Consider the following 13,027-nt stretch of genomic DNA (forward strand, 5'->3'; position numbering starts at 1 on the left):
TTTGTTAGTGGATGACAACTGGCCTGTTTAAATGATCATCTTAACAGACTATCCCACACGGACTAAAAGAGAAAAGTAACACAGTAGTTGTACAAAAGGACAGAAATTCATTTCTGAACTTTTGGGCAATGCCCCTGATGTCAACAAAGAGAGACCACAGTGAGAACTGTCAGGCTAAGGCGCCCCTTCACTAACTCCTCTGGGTTTCTGTGGGGTTTGGTTGGGGACAGGGATGGATTCATACCAGAGAAGGAAGGAATCGCAGGCCCGGCCAGCAGTCAATGTGAGGACCTTGAGTGAGACCTGATGGGCTCCAAACCACAGAAGAGAGTCTCTCGCCTCCTTTCCCCTCAGCTCATCTTACCTGCAGCAGCCATCTCTGGGAGGCTCCAGGCAGAAGTGTCCAGATGAGATGTGCCTGCACTTCACACCAGCAGTCTCAGGGACTTGATGTCTTTGATGTGAGGCCTTGGCCTCAGGTCAGCAGGCGGGAGGTAGCCCAGCACCTACAGGGAGTCAAGAGAAGACGCTGAGAAAGGATTGCGAGCAGCATCCACCATAGAAGAGGGGGCCCCAAAGAGCCTTCACTGTAAGTCTCGGGGGACCCAGGCATGGCTGTGAGGCTCAGGTCCCCAGATACTTCCGGCTGGGGGTGCCGACAGAAATGAGAGCCAAGATGTGACGCCTGCTCACTCAGCTCAGCAGAGGGAAAAGTCCCAGGACCTGCCAAGAGTCAATGAAAGGCCCTCGTGCCAGTCCTGCGGGAAGCTCCCCCGGAACCACCCCCCACCCCACCCCCATCCCGCCACGCCCCGCCACGCCCGGACCCCAGCCCGCCCCTGCTGTCCTCCTGGAGCCCAGATGCGCATGACCGGATGTGACGTCCTCCTACCCACGCTGTGGGGGCGCAGCCATTTTTGAGAGCTGCCGTCCGGCGAGGGTGAGCCGCCTGAGGAATCCCACATCTCGTCAGAGACTTGTTGTCTTTGATGTGAGGCCTTGGCCTCAGGTCAGCAGGCGGGAGGTAGCCCAGCACCTACAGGGAGTCAAGAGAAGATGCTGAGAAAGGACTGAGAGCAGCATCCACTAAAGAAGACGGGGCCCCAAAGAGCCCTCACTGTCAGTCTCCGGGGACCCAGGCATGGCTGTGAGGGTCAGGCCCTCAGATACTTCCGGCTGGGGGCGCCGACAGAAATGAGAGGCAAGGTGTGATGCCTGCTGACTCAGCTCAGCAGAGGGAAAAGTCCCAGGACCTGCCAAGAGTCAATGAAACGCCCTCGTGCCAGTCCTGCAGGAAGCTCCCCCGGAACCACCCCCCAGCCCGCCCCGCCCCGCCCCTGCTGTCCTCCTGGAGCCCAGGTGCGCATGACCGGATGTGACGTCCTCCTACACACGCTGTGGGGGCGCAGCCATTTTTGAGAGCTGCCGTCCGGCGAGGGTGTGCCGCGTGAGGAATCCCACGTCTCGTCAGGTGTCAGAGTGTGAGGTAACCCCAGTTAGAAGTGCGGGGACGCCCCCGACACCCCCAATCCCCTTTCCTTCCGAAAAGAGGCGGCCACACAGGACCCGCCCACCCCGCCCCTGCTCTCGGCCCTGGCTGTTAGGCCCCAAGTCCATCCGCTTCCCCCACGGGGTCTCGGGCAAGGAAGGCCTCGCTCTGAGGCTGGTGGACCCTGGCTCAGCTCAGTAGAGGGAGCGCCCCAGGCCCTGTGGCGTGAAGGACGGGACCCTCGTGGGGACCGAGGGGCTCCACACCCCAGAATGGCGGCCACGCGGACCCCGCCCCTGACGTCGGACGTCGGCCTGGGAGCCTCCGGGCAGGTCTAAAGACTGAGGGGCTCCCTCAGTGCGAACGCAGACGGACGCGGGAGACTCAGGGAGGAGGGGGGCCTTGTTCTGAGGGACTGGCCGCAGGTCAGCAGAGGGAGGATTTCCAGGGCACGGGAGGAGTCAGGGTGAGGAGGGTCCTCCCCGTCGCAAGGCCACCTCAGAACCCCTCCCCTGTTGTCAGCCGCTTCCTTCTGGCCACACACGGAGAAGGGAGGGCTGCTGTCTGAGAGGGGAGGTGCAGGCCAGCAGAAGGTGCGTCCCTAAGCACTCCCAAGAGTCAGCCCAAGCTCTTGAGTGAGGACCAGTGGGGCCGCCAACCACAGGGCCTCGACCTGTCTGCCGCACGCTGCAGGCTTGGTAAAACTCCGCCACATGCAGCCGCGTGGTCACCCTCACTGCCTCCTAATGAGACTCAAGGAGGTGCCGGCACTGGGGCGAGCAGATGGCCCTAGGGGCAAGAGAGGAGCTCCAGGCGGCACCGGCCGTCCAGGGAGGACCCCGAGTGAGGACTAAGGGAGTCACCCACCCCGAAGAGAAGGGACAAGAGAGAATATGGCCTGTCCCCTCCTGTCAACCCTTAAACTCCCAAGAAAGGACTGTCAGGCTGAGACTGCCCGTAATTTCCTGTGCCAGGTCCAAGGGAGGTTAGAGCTTTGTTCTGAAGGGGCAGCCACCAGGCAGCAGAAGGGAGGGTCCCAGGACCCTTCGGTGGTGGGCTAAACGCTCCCTCCTTTCCTCCTCCTGGGTGTCATGGAAGATGGTGGTGTCAACTTCAGAGCAGCAGAGGGGATGGCGTGGGGGGGTGGGGGAGTCTTGCCAACAACTGTCATCCTGACTCTGAATGGGAACCGCGGGGACCTACCTCCCCTGCCAGCCCCACTGTCACCCCCGTACCGCCCAGGCAGGGCTGGCTGGCTGTGCTCCAAGGCTCACTCTACCGTCGTCCACAGGGGTCTCAGGGGACAGGCTGGGCAGGAGAACAGGAGCCCTGTGGGTCCTCGAGCATTGCCCTCAAGGACCCTGCAGAGGCGGCCTTGGTTAAAGCCAGGGAGGAATCTCCCCGCTGAAGGTGCTCACAGCATCTCCTTGTCCCTCCCCCAGGTGCCCTCATTGCCTGCCTGCCTGCCCACACTCCCGCCTGCTGGCCCTGACCTGTGTCATCATGCCTCGAGGCCGGAAGAGCAAGCGCCGTGCCCGCGAGAAACGCCAAAAGGCCCGGGGGGAGACTCAGAGTCTCAAGGGTGCCCAGGCCACTGAGGCGGCGGCAGCAGAGATAGAAGCGTCGCCCTCATCCCCCACTTCTTCTGTTTCTCGGGGTATTTCCCCTAGCTCCCCTACTGCCAGGAGCCTCAGGGAGCCCCAGGGAGCCCCAGCCACTAGCTCTCGTGATGCAGGGGTTTCATACCCAGGATCTGAAGAGGATGCCCAGAGCCAAGGTGAGAAAAGTGCAAGTACCTCGCAGGCAGCACCTTCCACTCACAGCACCTGCAGAGATCCTCTGTCCAGGAAGGTTGTCATATTGGTGTACTTCCTGCTGGAGAAGTACAAGACGAAGGAGCCCATCCGGCAGGCAGCAATGCTGAAGGCTGTCAACAGGAAGTACAAGAAGCACTTCCCTGAGATCCTCAAGAGAGCCTCTGATCACATGGAGCTGGTCTTTGGCCTCGACCTGAAGGAAGTCGACCCCAGCAATCACTCCTACATCCTCATCAGCAAGCTGCCCTTCCCCAGCGAGGAAGGTCCGAGTGATGAGTCGGGGCTGCCCAAGTCCGGTCTCCTGATGACTCTCCTGGGCACGATCTTCACGAATGGCAACCGTGTCAGCGAGGAGGAGATCTGGGAATTCCTCAATGCGTTGGGTTTGTATGCTGGGAGGAGGCACTTGATCTTTGGGGAGCCCGGGAGGCTCATCAAAGATTTCGTGCAGCAGGAGTACCTGACGTACCGCCAGGTGCCCAACAGCGATCCTCCGCGCTATGAGTTCCTGTGGGGCCCGAGAGCCCACGATGAAACCAGCAAGATGAAAGTGCTGGAGTCTCTGGCCAAGATCAATGATACCGTCCCCAGTGCCTTCCCAGATCTCTATGAGGAGGCTCTGAAAGATGAGGAAGAGAGAGCAAGAGCGAGAGCCGCGGCCAGGGCTGCAGCTGGGCTGAGGGCAGTGCACCCTCCAGGGCCAAGGCCCGCAGCTCCTCCCACATCTAGGGAGGGACGCCGCATCTAGGGAGGGACGCCGCGGGCAGTTTGTTCACTTTGTTTTGGAAGAGAGCAGTCAAGCTCCTAAAGAGTGCAGAATAGTATTGGTGGAGGGAACAAAACACATATGTTCTTAGAGTTTTAAGTAGTATGGTAGTTTAGGTGCAGTTAGTTTTAATAAAATATACATCTTTTTTTTCTTTTTTCCATATGAAGAATACCTAGTTAAAGATAGACAGATGATAGGTAGGTAAGTAGGTAGAGAGATGCTTCATAGATAGATAGATTTATGATGGAGATGTTTAGTATCTTTTCAAATGTTATTACTTCACTGAAGGTTTATTTTGCTTCAGAATCTAAGTGTATTAATGTCATAGATGTCATGTTTATTGCTGTTCGGTTTTAAGAGTAAGAGTTTGCTATTTGTAAAAAAAAAAAAAAAAAAAAAAACCTGAAAAGCCTTCAATATTTTCCTTTTGCTACAGAACAAGGTAACATGGCATTGGAATAGGATTTTTTGTGGAAATGAGGAAGAATCCCACAGGAAAATATTTGGGATCTCACAATGGTGATACAAAAGTAAAGGCTGGTTAATTCTTAGTTTGCCTTCTTCTCTGTCTCTTTGCTTGTAAAATTAAATAATATATACCTAGCTTTGCTTAGGTTATTCAAACTGTTTGCTAATTAAACCATGATACATAAGACTTCTTGGGCATTCCTTCTTTTTTCTCTCAAATTAATTGACCATCTTCTCTTTGGAAGCCTCTCCAATACTACTATGGTTGGTAAGAAAATGAAGACCAAGCCACTGCCCATAGAATTTTTAGAGTCTAGCATCAGCTATCATGTAAGGAAGATGGTGAGATACACTCTTCTTTAAGAAATAAACAAATGAAAATTTTTTTTTTAAAGTGAGGGTGTGGAAGAGGAGGTTCCAGATGAGAGCAAGGAAGTGTAAGTTACCTGATGAAGGCAGCGTTGGGTCTTGGGAAACTTCTAGTCCCTCGGCAGGAAGCAATTATCAGTCAGGATGCATGCTGGGCTAGATGAAGCTGTGTGAGTGATGGAAAGGGCCACTCAGGTGGTGTTTCTCAGAGTTGAGAGACTAAACCTGGAATGGAAAACACATCTTCACAGTTAACTTTGGGATGTGGAAAAACCAGAGAGAATCCCCACCTAGGGAATGGAAGGGGTCCTATGCACTTGCCCCAGGACAAGTGAACACTCAAACTAGGTGTTTTAGGCATGAGCTGTCCAGAGAGTTTCTGAGAAATAAAGGTGATACTCATTGAAGTGAGATGCCAAGAAGCCACTGGACTGTCTCTCTTTTTGTGGGATGGGATTGCCAGAGCTCGCTCTGTTAAAAGGGCATTTTAATTAGGTTATTTTGAGTGTAATTTGGCAAACTCTAAGGGAGGGCTCAAATTTTAGTGGCAATGGTATGGATGAAATTAGGGGTGGTTTGGATGAAAAGGCACCTGGGAGGGAAGTTGTTGGTCCTTGAGACAAATGAACTCCTAGTTGCATCCATTTGGAGGAGATGACCCCATAACAATATTAAAACAAATGCTCTAATAGGGAAATACTACTTCGTTTTACTCGCTTGGCATTTTGGCTGATGTGGATTTCTATATTGTTTGCAGTTGCATATTCTCTAATGTAGGCTGGAAATAAAATTCTGTGGAGGAAAGTTTGTTATCATTTGGGGTCAAAATCATCTTAGTGATAACTGCCATTCATTGAAAGTACCAAACTTTGTCTCAAGCTGCCAGGTGGTTTACATACATCATGCATGCCTGTGGTCCTACACTATAGACTTTTTCAGACTCACTTTGCAGATAAAGAAGTTGGAATATTCTCAAATTCAAGGCTGGTAAGTGACAGGAGCTGGACTGAACCCTGGCTCTGAATCCCTCTAGAGCCCACACTGTGCCACTCCTCCCGGGCTGAGGTCGACCTTGGGTCACTTCATTTTTTTGCTCGCTAGTCCAAAATGTATTTCAGGTGTTAAAAAGCAGGACTTCATACCCCAAACATGGTTTTGGAATAAAAAGCTCCAGGAATAAGTAATAAAAATATGAAAATAAAAGTGAGGTACAAATAAAGAAAGAGATAGCATTTGATGACAATATAACTATCTATGAAGGAAATGTCAGTAAACCTCAAAAGATCAGGGGCTCACAAAATCATTTAATTCAGCCCTTTCCCTGCAGAAAGTAAATCTATTAGAATTGAGGTTATATAAGGCTATATCTGGCCAGTGAAGAGAAGGAAGAGATCAGCGTGTTTTCTCTGATAGCACAACACCTGTGCTGGAGCCCTTGCTTGGCTGCAGCTTCCCATCTCACATCACTCCTGGGGCTCAACCTATTCTCTGCAACATTTGTTGGAGGGAGATCAATTAAGAGTTTTCAAGGATGTGGCATTTCCCAAGAAGCCTTTCATAGAAGAGATAGGAGTCAAGGTGAAGACTGATGAATGAGGACTGAGGAGACAAAAACCACATCATAACTGAAGTCACAGAGAGACTGGCCTGTGTCTGCTCTCAGACTTAGAAGGCCAAGGCGGGGCTGCCAGGCTGAGCATCCCCTCACTTATTTTCAGGGTTTAGAGGAACATAAGAGCTTTGGTCTACATGGGTGACTTTTAAGTTGAAAGAGTTTGCCTTCTTCTCTGTCTCTTTGCTTGTAAAATTAAATAATATATACCTAGCTTTGCTTAGGTTATTCAAACTGTTTGCTAATTAAACCATGATACATAAGACTTCTTGGGCATTCCTTCTTTTTTCTCTCAAATTAATTGACCATCTTCTCTTTGGAAGCCTCTCCAATACTACTATGGTTGGTAAGAAAATGAAGACCAAGCCACTGCCCATAGAATTTTTAGAGTCTAGCATCAGCTATCATGTAAGGAAGATGGTGAGATACACTCTTCTTTAAGAAATAAACAAATGAAAATTTTTTTTTAAAGTGAGGGTGTGGAAGAGGAGGTTCCAAATGAGAGCAAAGAAGTGTAAGTTACCTGATGAAGGCAGCGCTGGGTCTTGGGAAACTTCTAGTCCCTCGGCAGGAAGCAATTATCAGTCAGGATGCATGCTGGGCTAGATGAAGCTGTGTGAGTGATGGAAAGGGCCACTCAGGTGGTGTTTCTCAGAGTTGAGAGACTAAACCTGGAATGGAAAACACATCTTCACAGTTAACTTTGGGATGTGGAAAAACCAGAGAGAATCCCCACCTAGGGAATGGAAGGGGTCCTATGCACTTGCCCCAGGACAAGTGAACACTCAAACTAGGTGTTTTAGGCATGAGCTGTCCAGAGAGTTTCTGAGAAATAAAGGTGATACTCATTGAAGTGAGATGCCAAGAAGCCACTGGACTGTCTCTCTTTTTGTGGGATGGGATTGCCAGAGCTCGCTCTGTTAAAAGGGCATTTTAATTAGGTTATTTTGAGTGTAATTTGGCAAACTCTAAGGGAGGGCTCAAATTTTAGTGGCAATGGTATGGATGAAATTAGGGGTGGTTTGGATGAAAAGGCACCTGGGAGGGAAGTTGTTGGTCCTTGAGACAAATGAACTCCTAGTTGCATCCATTTGGAGGAGATGACCCCATAACAATATTAAAACAAATGCTCTAATAGGGAAATACTGCTTCGTTTTACTCGCTTGGCATTTTGGCTGATGTGGATTTCTATATTGTTTGCAGTTGCATATTCTCTAATGTAGGCTGGAAATAAAATTCTGTGGAGGAAAGTTTGTTATCATTTGGGGTCAAAATCATCTTAGTGATAACTGCCATTCATTGAAAGTACCAAACTTTGTCTCAAGCTGCCAGGTGGTTTACATACATCATGCATGCCTGTGGTCCTACACTATAGACTTTTTCAGACTCACTTTGCAGATAAAGAAGTTGGAATATTCTCAAATTCAAGGCTGGTAAGTGACAGGAGCTGGACTGAACCCTGGCTCTGAATCCCTCTAGAGCCCACACTGTGCCACTCCTCCCGGGCTGAGGTCGACCTTGGGTCACTTCATTTTTTTGCTCGCTAGTCCAAAATGTATTTCAGGTGTTAAAAAGCAGGACTTCATACCCCAAACATGGTTTTGGAATAAAAAGCTCCAGGAATAAGTAATAAAAATATGAAAATAAAAGTGAGGTACAAATAAAGAAAGAGATAGCATTTGATGACAATATAACTATCTATGAAGGAAATGTCAGTAAACCTCAAAAGATCAGGGGCTCACAAAATCATTTAATTCAGCCCTTTCCCTGCAGAAAGTAAATCTATTAGAATTGAGGTTATATAAGGCTATATCTGGCCAGTGAAGAGAAGGAAGAGATCAGCGTGTTTTCTCTGATAGCACAACACCTGTGCTGGAGCCCTTGCTTGGCTGCAGCTTCCCATCTCACATCACTCCTGGGGCTCAACCTATTCTCTGCAACATTTGTTGGAGGGAGATCAATTAAGAGTTTTCAAGGATGTGGCATTTCCCAAGAAGCCTTTCATAGAAGAGATAGGAGTCAAGGTGAAGACTGATGAATGAGGACTGAGGAGACAAAAACCACATCATAACTGAAGTCACAGAGAGACTGGCCTGTGTCTGCTCTCAGACTTAGAAGGCCAAGGCGGGGCTGCCAGGCTGAGCATCCCCTCACTTATTTTCAGGGTTTAGAGGAACATAAGAGCTTTGGTCTACATGGGTGACTTTTAAGTTGAAAGAGGAAGCTTAGGGCCCTTCAGAAGTCAAGGTGAGGAACCTGAATGAGGACTGAGGGCACACCCCTATCCTGAACAGAGAGAGCCCCAAGGAGCCTGAATCCTGATGTCAACCCTGGAAGGGCACAGGTAGGAGTAGCCTCATGTGGCATTCCCAGACTTTGCCTCTCTGGCACCTCAGGGAGTGAGGACCTTAGTCTGAGGAGAGGGTCCTTAGGTAAACAAAGGAAGGAGTCCCAAGCCCTGCCAGGAATCAAGGTGAGAACCCCGAGTGAGGACTTAAGGAAACCTCTGCCTTTAGACTGTGAGAGAACCCCACAGAACCATGCCCTTCCTGGTATCCCTGGGATACCTGGGCTTTGTTGACATGATGTGACATATTTCCTCCTATGGTGTCACAAGGGGGTGAGGGACATGGTCTAAGGGGTATGGCCTAGGGCCAGCGGTGGGATTATTTCCAGAGACCAGGTGAATACCCTGAGGACTAAGAGAACCACATACCCCATAACCATAGAATTCATTCCTTACTCTCAGCCTCAGAAGACCAAGGAGAGGTATGGTCAGATGAGGAGAAACTCACTTTCTCCTAGGGGTTTCAGGGTGGTGCTGGCCTTAGTATAAGGGGCAGGCCTAAGGGCAAGGGAGGGTGGAATTCCAGGCCATGTCAGAGGTCAAAGCAAGGACTGAGGGATCATCTACCACTAAATAGAAGTGATACGGAATCCAGTGCTTCCGGTTTCCAGACAGCCCGCTCTCCTGCTTTCTCAGGAGTGTACTTTTGCTCTGCTTAACTGAACTCTTGCTACTTAAAACTGCGCTACGCCTCTCGATTGAATTCTTCGTCTTTGGGAGGGCAAAAACCAAGAAAATCGCCATTCTGCTGGTGACAATATGGACCACATCGGAATCCAGCCCTGCTCCTTGTTACAGCCCTTGAGGATCCAGGGCAGGCCTATCAAGCTGAAGCTCCACCAACACTTGTTTATATCAGGTCTATGGGAGGTGAAATCCTTAGTTTGAAGGTGTAGCCACCATTCAATGAAAGGGGTGGGGATATCAGGCCCTATGTGTGGCCAAATTAAGGACCCTTAATGAGGACTGAGGACTCCAGAGGCCAGGACAGAAAACTCCCCACTGAGCAGTCAGTACTGGGGGCACCTGGACACGGTTGATAAGCTGAGGACCCCCTTCATTTCCCTCTCATAGATCCCAGGGAGGTTTGTGATGTCAACCTCAGAACAGCAGAGGGAATGGGTCCCAGGGAGCCCCAGCCACTAGCTCTCGTGATGCACGGGTTTCATGCCCAGGATCTGAAGAGGGTGCCCAGAGCCAAGATGAGGATAGCGAGTCACAGGTGAGCGGGCCTGCCCCATCCTGGACGGTTCGCCTTTCCCTCCCCTACCTGGGCACTGGTGGTTGGAGCATGCCCAGAGATCCTCCCTCTCGTGGTCAAGGACCACTGCTAGGTTTCCAGCCATACCACGACCAAGCCAGACAAAACCGCCAGCACAGGTTGACGCAGGCGCACCAAGACCTAAAAGCTGACTCAAGGTAACCCCGGGGTCATTATGCCTCATTTGTAATAACTTAGCATTGCGGCTTTTGCTTCCCCGCCCCACCCCATGGGTTCTGCTTGGGTGCTTATGGGTAAGTGCCTGCATACTAGCAGGAAAGTTATATAACCTAAAGCTGTCAATCGATTTGTCAGTCAAATAACACAGGACACAGGGAGGGACCACCACTCTACAAGACACAGCCCTACCCCATTGCGGGGCTGCTTCTGGTTTCCAGACAGCCCGCTCTCCTGCTTTCTCGGGAGTGTATTTTGCTCTGCTTAACTGAACTCTTGCTACTTAAAACTGCTCCACGCCTCTCGATTGAATTCTTACTCTTTGGGAGGGCAAGAACCAAGGAAATCGCCATTCTGCTGGTGACAATATGGATCACATATTCATTACTTTTATCAGGTACAAGTTAAAGTTTTGATATTTTATAAAACAAATTTAGAAACCTTCCATTTTTTTAATGACCTAGAACAAGAAAACACAGCAATGGAAGAGGGATTTCCATGGAACTGTGAATAGACTCGGCAGTAAAATAATGTGGGTCAAGTAAAAAAAGGAAAGGAAAAGAGTAAATGGTGGTACATTTTTGGTTTGTTTTATTCTTTTAGTGCTTCTTTTTCTAAAATTGAAAGATGTTTTCTTAGATTATTCAAGATTGTGAGAGAAATTAACCAATAATAAAGTAGACATCCTTATCGTTGCCACTCTTATTCCCAACCATTAACTGAGCATCTACTCTTTGGAAGGCTCCATGGCAGAACTGGGGATGGTAAGAAAAAGGAGACTGAGCCACTGTCCATAGAACTTTAGAGCCTAGGAGCTGCTGCCATATCAAGAAGATGGTGAGACACACTCTAAGACCTAAATAAATGACAAGTTAAAACAAGGGGTGAGAAAGAGAGGAGGTTCCAGATGAGAGCAGTCAAGTGTAAATGCTCTGAAGCAAGGAAGTCTGGAGCTTTGGGACACTGCAGTTCCCTTGAGGAGGTGATTTTAAGTTAGGCGGGATGGTGGGCTAAATGAGGCTGAGTGAACTGTGGTGGGGGAGGGTGGGACCCTTCGATGGTGGGCCTCAGAGTTGAGAGACTGAAGACTGGAATGGAAGATTATCCTGAATTTTTACTTTGGGATTGTGGGTAAAACAGAGAGAATCTCCACCCGGGGCACGAATAAAATGGGTTCCGTGTTCCTGTCCCGGTGCAGGTGAACACAGTGCACAAACTAGGTGTTTTAATCCCATCGCCTCCAGGGAGTTTCTGAGAAACAAGGATGATACTTCCATGAAGTGAGATGTCAAGGAGCCACTGTGATAGCACCCTTTGCACTGAGGTCAAAGGGCCAGAGGCCACTTCATTAAAGGGGTGTTCTACTACTTATCTTAAGTGTAATCTGGGGAACTCCAAATGAAGGCTACATTTTTGGTGGTGGTGAAATTATAATGAAAACAGGGGTGGTTTGGATGAAAAGGCACCTGGGAGGGAAGATGTTGGTCCATGACGCAAATTCTAGAACCTCTGAGTAGCATCCAGCTGGGAGAGATTCCTCTACACTCAAATGACATATTTACAAATGGGGAAATTTTACATAGTTTTACTGCCTAAGCAGTTTTGTTCGTTCCAAAGGTGCTGCGTATTTTCTGACATCTCAGGAGATTAAAGAAAAAAATCCCAAAGAGTTGGTATTATGGTCTGGGGTCATAGTTATTGTAGTAATAAATGCCATTCTTGAAAGACCATTGTTGCAAGTGCTTTACAAACATCACGTATCTCAAACAAATCTTTGTACCCAAATATTCAAAGAAGCATTATTCATAAAAGCCAAAAAATGCAAACAACCCAAAATTTCCATCACTGAATGAACAGACAAACAGAATGTGGTATATTCTTACAATGGAATATTATTCAGTCATAAACAGGAATGGAGTACGGATAACTGAGAGACCATGGATGAACCTTGGAGACATTGTAATAAATGATGAATGAAAGGAGTCAGAAACCAAAGGTCACGTATTATATGACACCATTTACATGAATTAGCCAGGATAAGCAAATTCATAGAGACAGAAAGCAGACTGATGGTTGCCCGGGGCTAGGGAGAGGTATGAATGAGAAGTAACTTTTTGAAGGGTAAGAGGTTATGTAAGCAGATAGGGTAGGCAGTCCCTGGAGAAAGAGAACCAGGCATGGCTTTCCTGACATAAGAGAAACCATTTTTGGCCTAAGCCATTTTGTGATCTAAGCCTGGAGACAATGTTTGCCCTTGAACACACCTCCGTAATAATGATCTTAAGGGAATAAAAGAATGCAGCAACAAAAGACTGTTATCAGGCAGGAGTAGTAACAGTAGCAAAGGTAATACATCAGTTGTTAAGACTCCCAGTCTTTTCAAGGGTAAAGATTAGCCTGAAGCACAATCTTCAGCTGTTCTGCAGAATTCAAACCCCCCTCGAATGATCAACCACCACCAGAGCAACTGGAACCTAAGGAATGATGACGGTAATCTTTTCTGACCCTTGTGACTTCAAACCCCTATAAAGCTCGCACTCTGTTGACCTTTGCCCCAACTCTATGCTGAATTCTCCTCTGCTCAAGCCCCTTCATGAATATGCATGTACCCTTAGCTTAAAACTTCCCCAGTTCTGCTGTCCAGGGAAACACTGCTTTGGGAAAGATCCCCAGGGTTCTCCTTCCTTGCTGCAAGTAATAAATCCTTCCTTCTCCTGC

General features: G+C 48.9%; 1 protein-coding gene across 1 annotated transcript; it reads left to right on the forward strand.

Annotated features, from left to right (window-relative positions):
* The first annotated feature begins 2,992 nt into the window (after nucleotides 1–2,992).
* On the forward strand, nucleotides 2,993–4,035 carry LOC102996648 (melanoma-associated antigen B4-like). Its single transcript, XM_055081853.1, is given in 2 exon segments — nucleotides 2,993–3,977; nucleotides 3,980–4,035. Coding segments are annotated over 2 exon segments (1,041 nt in total).
* The last annotated feature ends 8,992 nt before the right edge of the window (nucleotides 4,036–13,027 follow it).

Source organism: Physeter macrocephalus, chromosome 21 (assembly GCF_002837175.3).
Source record: "Physeter macrocephalus isolate SW-GA chromosome 21, ASM283717v5, whole genome shotgun sequence".
In the NCBI taxonomy this organism is placed as follows: Eukaryota; Metazoa; Chordata; class Mammalia; order Artiodactyla; family Physeteridae; genus Physeter; species Physeter macrocephalus.